The following is a 22,214-nucleotide window of genomic DNA, read 5'->3' as shown; positions in this document are numbered from 1 at the left end:
GCAGGGATGGCTAGAGGACAAATGTAAGGATGTAGAGGCTTATCGCACTAGGGGTAAGATAGATACTGCCTACAGGAAAATTAAAGAGACCTTTGGAGGTAAGAGAAACACTTGTATGAACATCAAGAGGTCAGATGGAAACCCAGTTCTAAGCAGAAAGGTGGAAGGAGTATATAGAGGGTCTATATAAGGGCGATGTACTTGAGGACAATATTATGGAAATGGAAGAGGATGTAGATGAAGATGAAAGGGGAGATACGATACTGCGTGAAGAGTTTGACAGAGCACTGAAAGACCTGAGTCGAAACAAGGCCCCCGGAGTAGACAACATTCCATTGGAACTACTGACGGCCTTGGGAGAGCCAGTCCTGACAAAACTCTACCATCTGGTGAGCAAGATGTATGTAACAGGCGAAATACCCTCAGATTTCAAGAAGTATATAATAATTCCAATCCCAAAGAAAGCAGGTGTTGACATATGTGAAAATTACCGAACAGTCAGTTTAATAAGTCACAGCTGCAAAATACTAACACGTATTCTTTACAGACGAATGGAAAAACTACTAGAAGCCGACCTCGGGGAAGATCAGTTTGGATTCCGTAGAAATACTGGAACACGTGAGGCAATACTGACCTTACGAATTATCTTAGAAGAAAGATTAAGGAAAGGCAAACCTACGTTTCTAGCATTTGTAGACTTGGAGAAAGCTTTTGATGATGTTGACTGGAATACTCTCTTTCAAATTCTAAAGGTGGCAGGGGTAAAATACAGGGAGCGAAAGGCTATTTACAATTTGTACAGAAACCACATGGCAGTTATAAGAGTCGAGGGGCATGAAAGGGAAGCAGTTGTTGGGAAGGGAGTAAGCCAGGGTTGTAGCCTCTCCCCGATGTTATTCAATCTGTATATTGAGCAAGCAGTAAAGGAAACAAAAGAAAAATTCGGAGTAGGTATTAAAATCCATGGAGAAGAAATAAAAACTTTGAGGTTCGCCGATGACATTGTAATTCTGTCAGAGACAGCAAAGGACTTGGAAGAGCAGTTGAACGGAATGGATAGCGTCTTGAAAGGAGGATATAAGATGAACATCAACAAAAGCAAAATGAGGATAATGGAATGTAGTCTAATTAAGTCGGGTGATGCTGAGGGAATTAGATTAGCAAATGAGACACTTAAAGTAGTAAAGGAGTTTTGCTATTTGGGGAGCAAAATAACTGATGATGGTCGAAGTAGAGAGGATATAAAATGTAGACTGGCAATGGCAAGGAAAGCGTTTCTGAAGAAGAGAAATTTCTTAACATCGAGTATTGATTTAAGTGTTAGGAAGTCATTTCTGAAAGTATTTCTATGGAGTGTAGCCATGTATGGAAGTGAAACATGGACGATAAATAGTTTGGACAAGAAGAGAATAGAAGCTTTCGAAATGTAGTGCTACAGAAGAATGCTGAAGATTAGATGGGTAGATCACATAACTAATGAGGAAGTATTGAATAGGATTGGGGAGAAGAGAAGTTTGTGGCACAACTTGACCAGAAGAAGGCATCGGTTGGTAGGACATGTTCTGAGCCATCAAGGGATCACCAATTTAGTATTGGAGGGCAGCGTGGAGGGTAAAAATCGTAGAGGGAGACCAAGAGATGGATACGCTAAGTAGATTCAGAAGGATGTAGTTTGCAGTAGGTACTGGGAGATGAAGAAGCTTGCACAGGATAGAGTAGCATGGAGAGCTGCATCAAACCAGTCTCAGGACTGAAGACCACAACAACAACAACAAGGTATAGAACTCTCTTTATGCCAAGTACGCCAACGCAACTAAATGTAAACAGTACATTCTGTGTTTAGTATTTTGTTGATTACAACACCACAGTTATCAGCAATAAAACAGTGAAAACGGCATCGTGTTACTGTTGTAAGCCGGCCGAAGTGGCCGTGCGGTTAAAGGCGCTGCAGTCTGGAACCGCAAGACCGCTACGGTCGCAGGTTCGAATCCTGCCTCGGGCATGGATGTTTGTGATGTCCTTAGGTTAGTTAGGTTTAACTAGTTCTAAGTTCTAGGGGACTAATGACCTCAGCAGTTGAGTCCCATAGTGCTCAGAGCCATTTGAACCATTTTTACTGTTGTAAACAGAGTGATTTTGGACAGTGTATTGTTCCATGCTTTGAATTGCTTGAAAAAACAATGACTGTAATGTGCACCTTTTACTTCATTATAAAGTCATGTTAAACTCAATAAGGGAATAAGCAGACTGAGAAACTGTGAAAGGGGAGACGTCGGCAGTGTGGTGGTTCGCCACGTAGCCGTTTCCCCGTGGGTTACACCGGCTGCGCCACTGGTCACTCATTCAGAGTTTAACGCCCTATCGATCTCTAAGTAATTAAAGATGGAACATGTGGTCGGATTACATGACGATGGAGCGGGTTATTGGCTGAGAATATTTTAAAGGAACCATTCCGCCATTCAAGTAAGTGAGTTAGGGATGCCGCGAAATCCTGCATCTTGGAGGGTGGTCGAAGATTTGAACTTACTCTTTCCGACTATGAGTCCATTACCTTAATCATAACGTCGCCTTACTCTGTAAGATACACTTTAACGTGACTTTTGTTAGTGCTACTTACTAAAATAAGTGAGACAAAGAAAAGATTTTCCTTTTAATCCAGATTTTGAACTGTTACTAATTCCAGTCAACTCATATAGCTTTTCCTCGGTTTTCGCAAACATTTATTGTTGGATTCATTACCGGCAGGGCGCCTTGGCCGTTAATTTCTCCAGTCACTGTACATTATAAGCAATGTGAAGTTATATTATACAGAAACATTATTGTGGACATTAAATTACATCTTCGTCGGTACCTCGTATAGTGTGACAAGCATAATGAAATTGTAAACACTTACTTGAAGTTCTGTTAGTGTTATTTATTTGCTCACAAACCGGTTTTCGGTTTCTTAGGCCAGCATCGAGTGAAAACAAAACGTCTCAACTTCGAATAAAATGGCGTGTGACTTACACAGAGTTTACAGATTCAAAGTTTTTACAAATAAAGCAAAGAAGAAGTCAACAGAGAAGAAAAAGCTAACCTCGCATTCTGTGCCACATTTTCATTGATTTCGAGTATTTCCAGTAGTGTCACCTCTTAACGGTATCTAGAAACTCACAGTATACATCATATGACTCTTTTCTGATAAAACATATTTTCGCGAAAGTTAAATCTATTTTCCCTAGGACCCAGCTACTCTCATATTCGAACAACCAAATTATAATAGCTCTGCCTGTCAGATCAACATATAATTTTTGCCAGTTCTTGCAATCGACCATACATACCCCACTTTGCCTCAAAGGTTTGATTACATTTGAATATTTTGAATATTACCTTGGTGATGTTACTTGTGATACGCATGACTGTAACTGCAAGATTTTAACCTTTTTTGTAAGGCTATATGAAAGTTTGACAACGCTTGGTACAGAGCCTCAGGTTTTGTCATAACTCACTAGTTTATATTGGCTAGCCTACAGAAGTAATATGATTTCACTAAAATTTGATTCTTTGAAAATTATCAGTCGGGTCATAGGTATAGCCATTGCCTAGCACGATGAGTCTGATTGTTCATAATTATTTTCGGAAGGCAGTTTTCATATAATGGAGCAGATACATGGCCATGCTCCTTGAAATGGAAAGCTACATGTTTGTGGTTTTGTGAGTGCTGCGAACTTGCAGCGATTATAACGTTGCTGGTTTATTATAAATACAAAACAAGAGTTTCTTTGTGTTGGTGTTTATATTAAGGTTCGAGAAATTGACAGAAGAACCTCATAGCTCATTGTGCAATAATTGTATAATATTGGTATTTAATGTTGAAAGAATGTTTTTAATTGTCGAGTTGCACCTGCACACAAACACAGCACATTATCCATACCTGAGACAGTACATAATTTTGCATCTCATGGATGCTTTATGTAAGAAAACTTGTTCAAAGTTATCTACGAAAATTTCAGACAGTGTGAGACTGAAAGGGAAAGTCATGGAAAGGTAAAAGACAATCTATAAAAGAGTTCTCAGACTGAAAAGAATTATGTTTTACGCATTTTTGAACAGCAAATGTTATGTCATCTATTTCTATGGGACTTCTTGCAGATATATGAAAAAAAGTCGGCAGATATATTGACGCACTCATCAGTAGGTAATTCATAAGTAAGCTAGTGGTGTTAGAAGTTCGGAACTGGATGACACATTATATCTTTAGCTTTATCCATCAGAGCTATGGAGTTTCTGACACCAAACGTGCGAGGGAAAGCGAGAAAGAACCAATTCAGTACTTTTCTTTGTAGTGATGTCTTCTAGCTCCCTCACGAATAACAATGAGCAGAGAAGAATGGCAGTACTGGGCATGTTACAAATGTAAATGTAAATTTCTTTCCTTAGAATTTTGTAAATCCCCTCATTTGCTTTCAGAGTAGAATAGTAAGTAAATGCAGGTATAAAATTTTGTTAAGAACCAAAGGAGGTGGCTAAGTGGGGCGTGTCTGCCGTCTACCGAGTACACAACGACATCCTGATTCAATGTCAACACGGGTGGTCCGAAGTACAAATAAGCTGTGAACTTATTTCAACAGACTATGAGAGAGGGAAGCCAAGAACAACCGATTCAGCACTTCAACAACAGTACGGAACACACAGAACGTGCTCCTGTATGTATGTATGTATGTATGTATTAAACCGGGGACCTAGAAACGGCGGGGAGGCTTCGTCCCGCCGTAGCCCTCAGTGGTCCACAACCCCAGAACAGGCCGCAGCAGTCCACCTACCCAACCGCCGCCTCACACCGAAGCCAGGGTTATTGTGCGGTTCGGCCCCCAGTGGACCCCCCCCCCCCCCCCGGGAACGGCTCATACCAGACGAGTGTAACCCCAAATGTTTGCTTGGCTGAATAATTATGGTGTATGCGTACGTGGAAACGGTGTTTGCACAGCAATCGCCGACACAGTGTATCTAAGGCGGAATAAGGGGAACCAGCCCGCATTCACCGAGGTAGGTGGAAAACCGCCTGAAAAACCATCCACAGGCTAGCGGGCACACCAGACCTCGACCCTAATCCGCCGGACGGATTCGTGCCGGGGACCGGTGCGCCTTCCCGCCCGGGAAGCAGAGCGTTAGACCGCGCGGCTAGCCGGGCGACCTACGTGCCACTGTAATGAAGCTAAATGTAGTAACTTTACTTTTAGAGATACCATAAGAACGCCTTTCAAGAGGCAAACTTCGCATAAAGGAGCGCTCTGAAACCATGAAGTTAAACACTAAATCAGCGAAGAGCACTGACAGGCTGAGAAAACGAGGGCACAGTACGTGCTGTCTGCGCTTTCAAGCAGCGCGGACTCAGTACGGTCGCTGCTAGGCAGCACCGGGAAGAAGACGGATGGTAAAACTCTCGCCAATAAATGATTGTCAATTGAATGACGTTTCTTTGGCGGCCCGGTCCTCTACAGGATAACTCACCCCCGCTCTGCACTCGACCTCCTGACAACAACGCGACCCCGGCTCGAGATTGGAGTTAGAAGTGGAGGAGACACGTATTCTCCGGTTGCGACATTCAGTTGTCAACTGATGATGACCTACGAAGCTGAAGACCCGATTATGGATAAATAAAATTGCGGAATATCAGAAAGTGTTTGCTGTCTTGTTCTCTTTAAAATAGTTCAACCCATTCGTCGCTGCTCACTGTCTTGCCTTAATTTCGGCTTTCCAGCTTTGCATTCACTGAAAATCTTCTCAGGTATTTACAGCTGTCCGCTCCTTGGAATGTCAAATCCTTGACTACTGGAATCCTCTGTTCGTTCTCCATTTATTGATGTCCATGGGCTTTCTCCTCCAGTGACTAATTTAGGGCTGTACCTTTAATGCCATATCTTTGTATGTACTATCCAAGTCAATGAGGTTTTATCTACTTTCAGTTATTATTAAACTGACATCTGCAAACTCAAGGGGGAATAGAATCACTATCATATGAATATTATTATTCACTGTGATTAATTATTAGCCGATAACGTAGCTATATGATCCGTAAATATGTGACAACGTTACATTAAAAACTTGCAGTACTACAGTAGTCGTATGACATAAAATTTATATAAATAAAAATCCAAGAAGTAGGGGGCCACAGACTTTCATACCCCCATCCAACTGAAAGGTCCCCAATCACAGTGTCACCTGCCCTCATCCCATGGGACACTGAAGACAGCTTTCGGATTTAATCCAGGACATTGACGCCAATGTTGATAGTCAGGAACAGTACGCTACCAACTCACTTCACTTTACCGGCCACATATTGATGAATAAGAACTTTTCCTTCAGCTAGAGACGAACCAGTAATTCCGAGCGCGACCTTGAGACGACAATGGAAGCATGTGTTCATTTGCGCAGGCAGGACCTTTGAGAGGTGAGCTGCGACAAGAACTTAATGAAAAACGTTCATCGAAAATCTGTCCAGTGTACGCAAACGTAGTTGCTTTCTCAATTTCGATGTTACCACTAGACATCACTATTAAGTAATTCTTGTAATCATTGTCATAGCCAAAATTTTTCTTCAGCAGAATTGTGGTACTTATGTTTTAGTGAGTGGCTGATGTAGCAGCTGAAAAGCTTTCCCCTCCCTCCCCATCTGATCCGTTATGAAGCTGCGAGTGGGGCATAACGGTCCTCAGTAGGGAATATTTGAGAGGGAGGTTTCCAATACTGTCGTTACCTTAAAACCAATGGAAATCCTCTGCCAAACTTTGGTCGCAAGCGGAGGATTGATGGTATTTTTAATATGTACCTGCCCTTCTCCAGTCCAGTCACCTTCTTCTCCAGATTCGTTTAATCCTGGTGCCACACATTTCTGTGGGGAGTCATTATTCGCATAATAAAGACGTAACGAGGAATATAATGTACACAGCGTCAACTAGAATAACATCTCTGAAATATCATGCATTTGTGTAGTAGTAGTATTTACAGTTAACGTACTTCGTCTACTGTAATGATAACTTACTAATTTTAAAAAGTTTACATTACCATATATGATGTACATTAACTTACATAATAATAATAACAACAATAACAATAATAGACCCAACAATGGATACATGATATTCCAGAAATGTCAGTCTAGTTAGCACCGTGTTCAGTACATTCCTCATTACGTCTTTTTCATTCGGTTGTGTCTGGTTGGATTGAACAGATCGAGGTAACTATTTGGATAATGTCATCATAATGGCTTTTGTTACTGTACTACTGCTCTGCCGATATAACGAAAATTATGTCGAACGTTCGAGTATCAGGTGTACACATTGTTTCGTTCCGCTGTGTTTTAATCATTTCACTGAAACTCCACATTTGTACTTCGAAGACGAATAAGGGAAGAACGTACGACAGAAAGCAACTACTGTTTTTGCAAAACATGGCTTTGTAACTTCTCCATGCGGTAACAGGAATTGTCTTAAGCAAACGTTTAGCTTTTTGTTTCACAATATCTAACATATGACTTTTGGGAATCTGCTGCACATAACTCCTTTAACAAGGATTTTTTTTTTGGCAACTCGTGCATCTAAAATCCATTCGTTATCCTTCAAACTTGCAAATACAGAACTTGGAACGGACAGAACTTCATTTTTTAAAATAATTTTTATTCGATTATAGCCGTTCGATCTGGGGAACTCCACTTCTAAGGAACGTGTGAAAGATGCAGTAACAAAGCACCGTAACTGGGCAACTATTTAGTATCAGAAACATCCGTGACACAATCAAGCTTAACTCCATTGTACAATGACGTTTCATTACATCTTTCACATTTCTAAATCTTATGGATAGCTTATTTAGCGTCCTTCTCTACACATACCAAAAAAAAAAAAAATTGCTTACGTCGTATCAGCTGTCTCCTCCCAGAAGAGACATAATGAAAATAATTTCATATTATAATGAGCCTGCAAGATAACGACTTAAGCAACATTTATTTCTCGCTACTGAGAATTATGTGTAAAAATACATAAAACATGCAAGCATAATATTGCGAAAACCTGCGGGATTCAAAGATTTCTCTCTTTTAACACAATAATAAATGCGTCGATAAATGCGCTTCAGTGAAGATAACGATATTACTTATTCACAGCGCAAGAAATAAAATTGTCGCCGGAAATGTTGCACAATATCGGTCAGAACATTCCGTAAGCGATTAGCAGAGTTCGGTAGGAGCAGGCTTGAAATGCTGCCCAGCCGTGCACATTCGGTATACCGTGATGTTTGTAACAAACTGAGGTGAATAACCGAGCCGCGCGGGGTAGTCACGCGGTTTGAGGTGCCTTGCCACGGTCCGCGCGGCTCCCCCCGTTGGAGTTTTGAGTCATCCCTCGGGCGTGGGTGTGTGTGTTGTGCTTAGCTTAAATTAGTTAGATTGAGTAGTGTGTAAGCCTACGGATCGATGACCTCAGCAGTTGGTCCCATAGGAAATTACCACAAACTTACAAATTGAATGAGCGAACGGCTCTTCGACAAAGCCATGCAAGCATCTTTTCGGTCCTGAGACAGCAATGTCGGTGTTTTGCCTTTAATAACATCGACAGGATGTTAAGCTCTATCATTTCTTACAAACTACAGATACTAGGCGATTATTTTCTGTCTCATTGTGTAAGAGTTGTGCACACAAGCTGATACTTATATATGCTGTGTACAACTTGGAAACATCATATTACACAGTAAGATGAAAGCGCTGCTATCTGTCAGGTTTTTATACTAGACTCACCAGTGTCGTACGGCAGGCCGAGGCTTTGCACCATCTGCCAACTATACTTCTGGAAGTTGTACTCCAAACCTGCGACAAAGTAAAACAGGCAAAGTTAATCATGCTCACTCTTTGTGTAAGTAGTAGTTAGATTATTGTTTTTTAAGTTATCAGTGTTTCGGCTGGTATGCTGTGTTTCCTACACTTTCCTACCTTGGGCTGATCTCTTCGTCACTACGTAAATGTTACATCTACAACACTCTGTAATCTAAATACTTCATTGGTGTGGCCACAGTGTCAGTAGTTGTTTTATAATACTTGAGGGTATTTTTGTTATGTCGTAAAATGCGTGGCTTTTTTCACCAGACGAGTTTCGCTTTATTGAGGTAAAGCATCACCAGTGGTGTGTAACTAAGTTATTTACACTATGATTTGCAACGACAGAACAAAAGTACCCTCAAGCTCTGTAATCTCTTCTAGTCTCGGTTTACTTGCGGTATTTATCTCTTGCACTGCTCCTCCCAGTGCAGGTTAATCTTCTTGGATGTCTCACTAACCTGTCTCTTCTTCTGGTAGTTGCTCTCCATCTATTTCTATCCTCACACTTTCCTTTTAGCAGGTTGTCTATCCACTAAAGTTTTTAACGCTCTTTGACAGCATCACACTTCAAATGCTTCCAGTTCCTCATTCTCCTGACTACCAGGATCAGCTTCCACACGACGCTGTGCTCAGAACGTACACTTGCAGAAACTTCCTATATGATATCATTAGTGCTCTTTAACACAAGAAAGCTCTCCTCCTCTGCACCATCTGACTGCTTATACCTTCGTTGATTCTGCTCTTCTCTGTAATCTCGATTCGTAGACTGGAGGATACTTCCACAACTGAGACGTTATCAGATCCGATGTTAAGCAAGTTATTGCGATCTTTTCTCCTAGTCTTCATCACTTTCGCCTTTGTTCCGTCTATCCTTAAGCGACATGCCGCATAAAGTATGCTATCCGTACCTTTCAACAGATGTTCTACTAAGTGTTCCTTACGCGTGGCCGGGTATGCTATGTTGTCTGAGAACAAAAAAAAAATGGTTCAAATGGCTCTGAGCACTATGGGACTCAACTGCTGAGGTCATTAGTCCCCTAGAACTTAGAACTAGTTAAACCTAACTAACCTAAGGGCATCACAAACATCTATGCCCGAGGCAGGATTCGAACCTGCGACCGTAGCGGTCTTGCGGTCCCAGACTGCAGCGCCTTTAACCGCACGGCCACTTCGGCCGGCTGTCTGAGAACCTTAGGGTTGTTAACTATTCCCCAGAACTTTTAATTTGCGTTATAAAACTCTTCCTGACTTCTTCGACGCCCAATTTAAACAACAGTGGTGATAAGCTGTAATCCTGGCTTGCACACTTCTTAAGCCGAACCTATCTCTTTTGACCTTCTATAATTACACCTATGTGTTTTGTATACGTTGTGTATAATTCGTCTGTCACCATACTTTAGCCACAATCTTCTAAGGACGGTGAATACCTTATTTCACAATATGTTAACGAGAGCTTCCTCCACATAAACAAATGCTAGGAGAGTATCCTTATCTTGTCCGCCTTCCCTAGCCGAACGGTCAATCAGTCTGCATGTCGCAGTAGTTGTGTGCAGACAAGACGCGTCTCGTTGCTGACTGTTGTCAACAACACTCCGATGGGTGAGTTAAGCGCGTTGCTTTTGTAGACAGCAAGTACTCAGTTCAAGGAGTTTTCGATGTATAAATGCTATAATGTCGGTTCCAATGCAAATATCTTGAAAGTAAAGTTAGACTATAACGTTATGCGACCGAATCCTAGCCCCAAGAACCGATGAAAATCACCTTTGAATACATAATACGCATCAATGATTCACTTGTGAAAGGTCTTGGGGTACGAAAAGCTGGACAATACTGAGCTCTGTGGCAAAATGATTGAAATTTGTGGAGGGGACAATGAAATTCAAATATAGCGATGGAAAGGCGAGTGAAGTTATCGTGATCCATGCAGGACCTATTCTTCGCCATTATCCGGATCTTTTAACTTCCATTTGAAATAAGCGCTAAGCAAATAGAGGCAGCGATTTCCCCATATAGCAAAGGGATAAACAACATCGTCGAGAAGTAATCCCTGCCCAGCTGTAAATGATGTTGGTGCAGAGCTGTCCAGCTTCCAGTTGGCGAAGGTGTGAAACTCCTAATTATGACAACACTGCCGTTAACCTACGCAGCAGCAGCAAGAGATCACTCCTCCGTCACTGGGACTCTAGATGAGATTGTAAATGAACCGTCCTTTGATAAGAACTACTCGTGGAATTAAACGCAAACTTCCTTTCTTCCTTATTTTACTCTTGAAAATCAGTGACCCCAAAAAGACAGCACCGCCTAAGAACCACGACACAGAAACAAACACAGCTACCTAAGCTCAAGAGGATGCAGAAGAGAACAAAGAATCCGGTACTGTCTCTGATGAAGATCACAAACCGAGCTAACAATCAAAACCTGTCACAAGACAATCTGCAAACGTAACCGGAAGTTCGTCTCCAAAAAAGAAGAAGAATTAGAAGCGGTGTATAGCCCACCAGGGCACTGAACACATGACTGAACTACTATGCGAAGAAGCTAAAATACTACGAATTGCATTCGCAAATTGCAGATACGATTTTACAACGGGTACACGAACTACTACTAACATATGAAAATTTGTGACTCTAGTAAATCGTATAGCCGTTGTATAATGGTAGTCGCAACATGTGAATGCAACACTGATCGAACTCTACCGACACTGTAAATTCAGACACTGCATGCATGTAAAGCTAAAAGAGTCGGAAACAAACTCATCGAGCAAACCTTTGACAAAGACAACATGACAAAGGGTGTACTAAACGCATATCAGAGCGAAGAAAGAGTTTCCTCCTGAAGTGCAACTGGTAGGATGTATGCAGGAAGGAAAAATTTCGGCCCTGACCATAAAGAGAATAATTGTTGGGGCAGAACGGCAGTAACAAAGAAATAATCCAAAACAACGTGCAAAGTGGAGTGTGCAGACGAAACTGAGGAAACCGACGAGGATGCAGATGTGATGGAGATACCTGAAGCAATAAAAGAAGCATTACTCTGCCACCGAATACAGGAGATGCTGAGAGAGGACAACACTTCACTGGAGCAGAAATCAGAAAGGGGAGCATCAAACCGACTCTACAACGGCGAGTATTAACTCCAGCCAGAGAAACAGTACATGAACTCACTAAAAGCGAATATAGTTGAGAAAGTAAATATCATTAAAGTACATTCAGCGCTACAGTTACATAAGCTGCAAGATTTCTTATCCTCTATAGAAACAGACATAGCCTTGCTGCAGAAAGTAACTTATATCTAATTAGAAAAACTGAAAGACTGGAATGACATAATTAAACCAGGAAACAGAACGGACATGGTCATCCTCAAAAGAGGAGGAATACCATTAAAAGAAACAGAACAGCTCCCAGACAGTAGAGGAATCGCCGCTACCTTCAAAAAAAGCAAAATCAACAATATCTATGCGCAGTCCAGAAGTAATAATAAGCACAAGAGAGCGGAGTTCTTTAAAGGTGAAACACTTCCGTGTTTTGAAAAATCATATGGAAATATCATCTTTGCAGGAGATTTCTAACTGTGTGGAAATTATTCAGATAGTTAAGGAGATGATAATTAAATTGAGATGGGGAACTGGAATTCAGTAGCAGGAAAAGGAAGAGAAGGAAAAATAGTAGGTGAACATGGACTGGGGGAAAGGAATGAAAGAGGAAGCCGCCTGGTAGAATTTTGCACAGAGCATAATTTAATCATCGGTAACGCTTGGTTTAAGAATCATAAATGAAGCTTTTACACGTGGAAGAGACCTGGAGACACCGGAAGTTTTCAGATTGATTATACAATGGTCAGACAGAGATTTAGGAACCCGATTTTAATTTGTAAGACATTTCCAGGAGCAGTTCAGGACTCTGGCCACAATTTATTGGTTATGAACAGTAGATTAAAACTGAAGAAACTACAAAAGGGTAGGAAAGTAAGGAGATTGGACCTAGATGAATTGAAAGAACCAGAGGTTGTTGAGAGTTTCAGAGGGAGCATTAGCCAATAGTTGACTAGAACAGGAGAAAGAGTACAGTAGAAGACGAATGCGTAACTTTAAGAGATGAAACAGTGAAAGCAACAAAGGATCAAATACGTGAAAAGATAAGGCCTAGTAGAAATCGCTGGATAACACAAGAGATAATGGATTTAATTGATGAGAAGAGAAATTTTAAAAATGTTGCAAATGAAGCAGGCAAAAGCGAATACAAACGTGTAAAAAATTAGACTGAGGGGACATGAAAAATGACCAAGCAAGAGTGGCCGGAGGCCAAATGTAAGGATTTAGAAGCAGCTGTATGAATATCAAGAGCTCAGATGGAGCCGTCCGCTGTGGCCGAACGGTTCTAGCCGCTTCAGTCTGAAACCGCGCGACCGCTACGGTCGCAGATTCGAATCCTGCCGAGGGCATGAATGTGTGTGATGTCCTTAGGTTAGTTAGGTTTAAGTAGTTCTAAGTTCTGATGACCTCAGATGTTAAGTCCCATGGTGCTCAGAGCCATTTTTTTGAAAGATCTATGGTAAGTCGAAGCAATGCCTCGGGGATAGGGAATATTCCGTCAGAACTGCTGATAGCCTTGGGAAAGCCAACAATGACAAAATTCCTCCATTTGGTGTGCAAAATGTATGAGACTTCAAGAAGAATGTAGCCCAATTTCAAAGAAAGCAGTTGCTGGCAGGTGCGAAAATTACCGAACTGTCAGTTAAATAAGACATGGTTGCAGAATACTAACACGAATTCCGAACAGGAGAATGGAAAAACTGGTAGAAGCCGGGCTTGTGGAAGATCTGTTTGGATTCCGGAGAAATGTAGGAACACGCGATGCTATACTGACCATACGACTTATCTTAGAAGGTATATTAAGGAATGGCTGACCTACGTTTTAGTATTTTCACTTTCAGTTTTGACAAAGTTGACTGAAATACTTTCTTTGAAATTCTAAAGATAGAAGGGGAAAAATACATGGAGCGAAAGGCTGTTTACAACCTGTGCAGAAACAAGGCGGCAGATGGAAATTTGTCGGAAGGTCTTATTGGACCAAACTGCTGAGGTCATCGGTCCCTAAGCTTACGCACTACTTAATCTAACTTACACTAAGGACAACACACACACACACACACACATGCCCGAGGGAGGACTCGAACCTCCGAGGGGGGGGGGGGGGGGGAGCCGCGCGGACCGTGGCAAGGCGCCCTAGGCCGCTCGGCTACCCCGAGTGGCAAGGCGGCAGTCATGAGAGTAGAGGAGCATAAAGGGGAAGCAACGGTTAAGATAGATGTGAGACAGGATTGTAGCCTATCCCCGATGTTACTCCATCTGTACACTGAACAAGCACTAAAGGAAGTCAAAGAAAAATTTGGAGTAGGAATTAAATTTCAGGGAGAAGAAATAAAAGCTTTGAGGTTTGCCAATGACATTGTAATTCTGTCGGAGACAGTAAAAGACTTGGAAGAGCAGCTGAACGAATGGACAGTGTGTTGAGAGGAGGATGTAAGATGGACATAAAAAAAGTAAAACAAGGGTAATGCTATGTAGGCTAATTAAGTCAGGTGATGCTAAAGGAATTAGATTAGGAAATGAGACACTTACAGTAGTAGATGAGTTTTGCTATATGGGCAGCAAAATAAAGAAGGCCGAAGTAGAGAGGATATAAAATGTAGACTGGCAATGGCAAGAAAAGCGTTTCTGAAGAAAAGATATTTGTTAACATAGAATATAGATTTAAGTATAGGATGTCTCTTTTGAAGATTTTTGTCTGGAGTGTAGCCATGTGTGGAAATGAAACGTGGATGATAAATAGCTTGGACAAAAGGAGAATATAAGCTTTCGAAACGTGGTGTTACAGAAGAATGTAGAAGATTAGGTGAATCGATCACGTAACTAATGAGGGGGTACTGAACAGAATTGGGGAGACATGAAATTAGTGTCACAACTTGATCAAAAGAAGGGATCGGTTGATAGGATACATTCTGAGGCATCAGTGTTAAGTACAGTTACCACATTCGGAAGGGCAATAGACCGCGCCGCTCGAACTGCCAACACAACTGACACTGCTAAGAGTATCCTACGACTTCTACATCGCTGGCTACGGGTTGTACACAATGCTGGTGACTACTTTGAAGGTCAGCAAAACTTTGAAACACGTATCTATTTTGTACGAGTTGTAAATAAATAGTTGCCACTATTAAAATTCCAACCCTCGTACTTAGGAACTGAAGCATGACACACAACTTGGATTCGCGCATGTAACCAATCAGTCAGCGAGCCGGCTGGACGTAATCTACATCTCAGATAACTTAAAAAAACGAGTTTTGGTGTCAGAATTGTGTCTCATATTTTTTTCTGATCACGTTGCATTCTATACCCACAATAAGCATGGAGAATATGCCGAGCAGAAGCGTTGTGGAAACTATACCTCACACATCTGGAAGACAAAATGTGAAAACAAATACCCGAGATATAATTCACCAGTAGTACGGGTATTAAAATCTGCAAAGCCGAAGATAAGAAAAATTATCACGTCGTATTCAAGAGATAAAAGTTTGTAGCGTAGGAAGACAACAGAATTCCCCTATCATTGCCTCAGAGATCTGCACCTTTCAGAACAAGTAATAGGACATTATGGGAAGATAAAAACAAATTACATCAAAACTAATAACACTGAAGAGGCAACAAATAAAAGGCAACAAATATAAGATCTAGAGCGCGGATGAGATAGACGACGATTAAATGTCGATATACCATTTTTTACGACAGACTAAAATAACAAATGCAGTAATATTCACTGAACTTGTGGGCTTTCAAAAATAACAATGAAATGGTATGGGTGGGGTGGCCGTCAACTACGTACCCTCCCACTCACAGTTGCAGTATTAAACGTTTTTGCTGGTTTCGTTGTCTGGGGGCTGGGATACGTAGTTGCCGCATTAAAAACCAAATACTGCTGAGTCTAGAATATACAATATGAATACAAACATGAATCGAGTGGTCGAAGGTTCCTATCACTCGGCAATTACGAATTGTGAATGTAACATATAAATTTATAAATGAAATATCGCAATTAAATATAATTTGCAGGTACTATTTTAACGACTTTAAATTATGAGTACGATAGTAGAAGTACTTTTGAGAAAGCGGCATATTTCTGTAAAACACTTATTGGTGTCTATGGTACAACAATTAAATAAAATATAAGTTGAATAACAGGGAAACTATAGATTCTTAGTGCACGTAATTAGTTATGAACAATAACATAGCTCGCGAGATATTCACTTCTAAACGCACACTACGTCTTCACTGTGGAAGCCACGGAAATCTCACAAGTTCATAAGTCCGCACTCTGAAGTATTTCTATCTCTCGAGACCACGTGCAAACCGCTCCACACTCTCCAAGTCTCTGCCGTGACCGTGAGTCTCGGACACCCAATCGCCGGCCGGAGTGGCCGAGCGGTTCTGGGAGCTACAGTCTGGAACCGCGCGACCGCTACGGTCGCAGGTTCGAATCCTGCCTCGGGCATGGATGTGTGTGATGTCCTTAGGTTAGTTAGGTTTAAGTAGTTATAAGTTCTAGGGGACTGATGACCTCAGACGTTAAGTCCCATAGTGCTCAGAGCCATTTGAACCATTTTTTTTTTTTTTACACCCAATCCTGTGCGACTCTCCCTGCCCAGTCCCGTACTGTTCTCCCACTTCATCCAGTTTCCCCATTCACGAGCGCTGTGATTGGCTAGAGCGCTATCGCCCTGTCTTCAAGACATTTCGCACGCTCACAATCATAATGAAACACATTCGAAATACTGGAGTTACATTTAAATAACTTGAAATTAATTAAATATTCCTATGGCTGGACCATAAACACGCTCTAACAAACATTATTAAATACATAGACAAACTAAATAAACATATATCAAAGGAATAGCAACAAAGGTAGGCCAGCAGGTTAATGTCTCAGTGCTTTCTAAATCACAGTAAATATTTAACCAGTTTCTTCATGAATAGTATATATCGGACATAAACAAAGACTCAGATGAATAAATATATTTATAAGCATGCTGCTACCGTTTTTTGTGTAACGCTGGTGTACTTACGACCTGACGCGATCGATAATAATTGGCCAGTTTGACCTCCAATAACTCATGTACTATTCAAGCTACATGCCTGTAATTTATACCAATTTAGGTTTACACTAATAGCTTTCTAAAGACACTTCGATCGACAAAATCGGAAGAGCCGTTTGGATTTTTTAAATTCGTTGCTGGGTGTTGCTTGCATAATATACAGTCAGATACTAAACTTTAAACTAATAAAGATATTAAAAACCTGATTACACCATCAGAATCATCGTGCAAATAATGGTAATGTACATTCCCTGGCTACTATTAATTTATATACCAACTGTGAAATGTCTGCGATGATGCTTTCACAAAGTCTGCCATCTTTGGCACTCTCGGCATACCAATCTCTTTCATCAACACAGCGTCACCCTGGAATTCCCAACCACGCAGCCGCTGGACCCCGGCTAACATTCGGCACCACATGGCCGCAGCCGTCGAGAGGCCACAGTGCAGCCACGCCAACTCCGAACTTAGAATATTTCCAGGGCGCCACAACTCGCCCGTTAATCACAAACTTATACTAAACGAAGGGAAAATGCTCACGACACAAAGCGAAATTAGGACAGCCATATTCAACCAGCTCATTGTACTAAAGCTCAGACACTCTCCAATGTAGATGCTCAGTACGTATTAACAAGCAATGAACTAAGAGTACGTAGTGCTAACAAAATAGAAAACTTCACTACGGAAATTGATGAGGACAAGGTTGAAGACGCTATCTTACCAAGTCCAAAACACAAACTCTGAACTGCTATGCACTTGTAATGATTTAATAAATCGAAACAGTGGGATTCCGATTATGCTCTTAGAGGAAATTATAGTCTCAGTACCAAAAAAAAAAAAAAAAGAGAGAGGAAAAAAAAGTTGGGAATCTAAAGGCAAATAGCCTCCTGAATAGCGACTATAAAATTATGGTGCAGCTCTTAGTGAAAAGACTGAAAACGGCGATGGACACAACGAGCTTCGGAAGAGACAAGAAAATCCTTCATAATATTTGTGAATACGGAGATACCGGTATAATATCGACCACAGGACCTTTTCAAATAAAGTGTGGTTCAAGTGGCTGTGAGCACTACGGGACTTAACGTCTGAGGTCATCACTCCCCTAGAACTTAGAACTACTTAAACCTAACTAACCTAAGGACATCACACACATCCATGCCCAAGGAAGGATTCGAACCTGCGACCGCAGCGGTCGCGCGGTCCCAGACTGTAGCGCCTAGAACCGCTCGGCCACCCGGCCCGGCAATAAAGTGTGCAATAGTGTTCCTAGAGTTAGAGAAAAAGTTTGATGGAGCAATTTTTGCTTACCACATCTTCGCATGATGGGTCTCCCGTGCTGATTAACCAGTATCATAGAAAATATTTTATGCAGTGGTACAGCCAAATAATATAGTCAATGGACAACTAACACAGAGATAAAGAGAAACAACTCCATGAGACAGGGATGCTCGATCTCCACGACGCTTGTCCCCATTGCTGTCGAATCTTTGTCCGCCACTGTATCAGAAAAATTACAAAGATTACATATGAAACGAAAAAATTGTCTGAAATGCGTATGCAGACCACATAGGCTTCTTGGTCTGAAGCGAAGGATAAGTACACACAGCTTTAGAGATTATATCCAAGTATAAATTAGTGTCTGAAACCAAAATATGTAAAAAGATGTCTGGCATAATAACAATGGAAAAGGCATATGAATACATAATGATGGTCAGCTATCTAAAATGTCGAAAATGAAGCGCCTATGTATCGACACCATTAGTGCGAATTATCAGTGGGCTTTCTTTATTGAAATCTGTGAAATGTGAACATACCAGGTGATCAAAAAATCAGTATAAATTTGAAAACTGAATAAATCACGGAATAATGTAGATAGAGCGGTACAAATTGACACACATGCTTTGAATGACATGGGGTTTTATTAGTACCAAAACAATACAAAAGTTCAAAAAAATGTCCGACAAATGGCGCTTCATCTGATCTGAATAGCAGTAATTAGCATAACAAAGTAAGACAAATCAAAAATGATGTTCTTTACAGGAAATGTTCAATATGTCCACCATCATTCCTCAACAATAGATGTAGTCGAGGAATAATGTTGTGAACAGCACTGTAAAGCATGTCCAGAGTTATGGTGAAGCAATGGCGTCGGATGTTGTCTTTCAACATCCCTAGAGATGTCGGTCGATCACGATACACTTGCGACTTCAGGTAACCCCAAAGCCAATAATCGCACGGACTGAGGTCTGGGGACCTGGGAGGCCAAGCATGAGGAAAGTGGCGGCCGAGCACACGATCATCACCAATCGACGCGCGCAAGCGACGCTTCTAGCAATATGGGGTGGAGTGCCATGCTGCATAAACATCGTACGTTCCAGCAGGTGTTTATCAGCCAGACTGGGGATGATGCGATTCTGTAACATATCGGCGTACCTCTCACCCGTCACGGTAGCAGTTACACAACCAGAATCACGCATTTCCTCGAAGAAAAAAGGCCCCATAACGGTAGATGTGGTAAATGCAACCCATACAGTGACTTTCTCGTCGTGCAATGGAGTTTCCACGACAGTTCTAGGCTTTTCGGTAGCCCAAATTCTGTAGTTGTGGGCGTTGACAGACCCTCGGAGCGTGAAATGAGGTTCGTCGGTCCACAACACGTTACTCAACCAATCGTCATATTCCGCCATCTTTTGAAACGTCCACACCGCAAATGCCCTCCGCTTCACTAACTCGCCAGGTAAACAGTTCATGATGCCGATGGGTTTTGTACGGATAGCATCGGAGGGTATGCCTAAGTTCCAACCAAACAGTAGTGTATGGAATGCCGGTGCGACGTGCGACTGCACGAGCGCTGACTTCCCCGTGCATAGACTAACCCGCTACAGTCTCCATTTCTTCCTGAAATGTCTTAGCAGCATTACACCTTGTGCTCGGTCGGCCACTACGGGGTCTATCGTCTAAACAACCCGTTGCCTCGAACTTCGAAATCATTCTCACCACAGCTGCATTTGTCAAAGGACCTTTACCCGTTGAATCCCCTCCCTATGGCGACAGGATCGTAACGCTGAACTAGCACATTCCCCATTCTGATAATACAGCTTCACTAAAAGCGCCTTTTCATGTAACGTCAACATGCTGCGACTGTTGGCGCATCTGATTCTCTCTTTCATTACAGCTCCTTTTATACACGATTGTCATGCGCAGTCACTGACGTTTTGCTGTCCAGCGCCATCAGTCAGACATTTTGTGAACTTTGTTTTTTTTTTTTTTTGGTTCTAATAAAACCCAATGTCATTCCAAAAATGTGTGTCAATTTTTACCTCTCTATCTACATTATTCCGTGGTTTATTAAGTTTTCAAATTTATACTGACTTTTTGATCACCCGGTATTTCGAAAAGGAAAACGGATTTCGGTAAAGAAAATCAACTGACGATGGAACAGATGTGGTGAAACATGTTTCGGTCACATGAAACTGTGTTTTTTATAAAAGGCGGACTTTATATCCAGTAATTATACCTTTTCAGATTGGTCATAATTAATATATTACTTCATCTTAAAGTTGGCGTGTGTCGCGAGACGTATCGCGAGCCAATTTTGGAAATATTGAATATTTGTCGAGTGGTGTTTTACAGTTATTAAGTGCTGTGCGAAAGTGGAATGTGTGATGTCACTCTTTAGATGTCTCGTGTGCTCTGTGTACCTTGTTAGGAAATCCCTGTGTTCCCAGTTAGAAGACTTCTGTTCCTTGAGTAGGTCTCTGGGTGGGATTTTGGTGGGTGGGGGGCTATCATGCGTTTACGTGCGTGTGTGTGTATTTTATTTGTCTTCTGTGTCCTGCGTCGGTTCTCTTAAGGCAGCGAACGAAGAGTGTGTTCTTGCATAGCGGTGTGTGTTCATTTATCACGTTTTACCTTCCACTATAGCCTTTCGTATGTAATAATTTACTTCTACAGTTAATTTCTGGTGTAAGTTGTTGTTGTGTTTTAGGATTGTGGGTTTCATTTATTCTGCCAACGCAGAATGTCTGATTTTACTGTTTCGAGCTCTTGTGTTCTGAGTATTTTCATCAAAAGCTTCTGAAAGTTCGTCCTGTGTATTGGGTTTGACAGGAGTTGCATGTGAGTTGGTATATTTTTGCATTGCTGAAATTGTCTGGAGTTCCTTTGTCTGATCTTATCTTTTTTGTAATGCGTCGCTTGCTCTGAATGCTATTGGGATCCCTTGCTTCTTCATTACATTTCGGTTCTATACGTTATTTTATTATTGTTTATTATGTATTTTACGTTAGTGTGTAACGTTTATTTGTTTTTTTTTCTGACGTATTGTGGTCTGTTGTGTTGTCTGTGTTCTGCCTCTTTGGATGTGCACTTGTGTGGCACGTCCGTTACCTTTCATGTTTATTTTGTTGTTGAGGTGGTTTATGGTGGCTGTTTTGTACTAATTTCCAGCAACAATTTGTTTGCTTATTTTTAGTTTATATGTGTAGTTTAGGGGCTTTAGAGGTGTTATTTTTAGCCTCTGGAGCATGAGTGTCGAACTTTAATGCTTATGGCTTGTTGGGTGGTTGGATTTGTAATGGATGTATGTTACGTATTGATGGAAAATACGTCTTGGTTGTTGGTTCTTGACGCTGTGGGGTCCAGGAAACTTAGTTTGTGGGAATACTATGTCCATGTTACTGTGCGTGTGTCTATGTGTGTGTGTGTGTGTGTGTGTGTGTGTGAGAGAGAGAGAGAGAGAGAGAGAGAGTAAGTACACAAAGCTGCACATTTGGCCAGACAACGCAGAAACGCAGAAACTGAACACCAACTGACTGGTAGCGTGTAGTGTGTTGTGAAGAGTCGCACGCTTCAAATGTCCCGACGGCATGGTACTAGGTATGGGAAAGAACCGACTAGTTAAAACTGATAACGGTATTTTAGTTCTGAATAACTGGTGTTTTTCAGTGCTATTTTAATAACAATGACGGCCGAAACGAGCAACAAACAAATGGCATAAGAACTGACAAAGCACTTCTGAGACAATTATACACCTGTTAGCATATGGCGTGGCCTACTAGATATTAGGCGTATACATGCAGTGTGGAGGACTATCCCTCTCTGGTCTATATGTTAGATTCTCATTGTCGTCGTCGGACATCAGATGTATTACAGAACGTGACTACCCCTTCACCGCAAATATTTTACAAAGTGTAGTATGAATGAAGTACAATGCTCGATT

At 41.4% G+C, this 22,214-nt stretch overlaps 1 protein-coding gene across 1 annotated transcript in view; it reads right to left on the bottom strand.

Moving 5' to 3' along the window:
- LOC126235931 (hatching enzyme 1.2-like) overlaps nt 1-22,214 on the bottom strand; it is a 136,137-nt gene that overhangs the window by 18,578 nt on the left and 95,345 nt on the right. Inside the window, exon 8 of the mRNA XM_049944898.1 lies at nt 8,768-8,836. Within this exon, the coding sequence (XP_049800855.1) occupies nt 8,768-8,836 (69 nt within the window). The remainder of the gene's footprint in view (nt 1-8,767; nt 8,837-22,214) is intronic.

The sequence above is a fragment of the Schistocerca nitens genome, chromosome 1, assembly GCF_023898315.1.
Source record: "Schistocerca nitens isolate TAMUIC-IGC-003100 chromosome 1, iqSchNite1.1, whole genome shotgun sequence".
Lineage (NCBI taxonomy): Eukaryota > Metazoa > Arthropoda > Insecta > Orthoptera > Acrididae > Schistocerca > Schistocerca nitens.
This window is presented reverse-complemented; position numbering and strand designations above follow the sequence as displayed.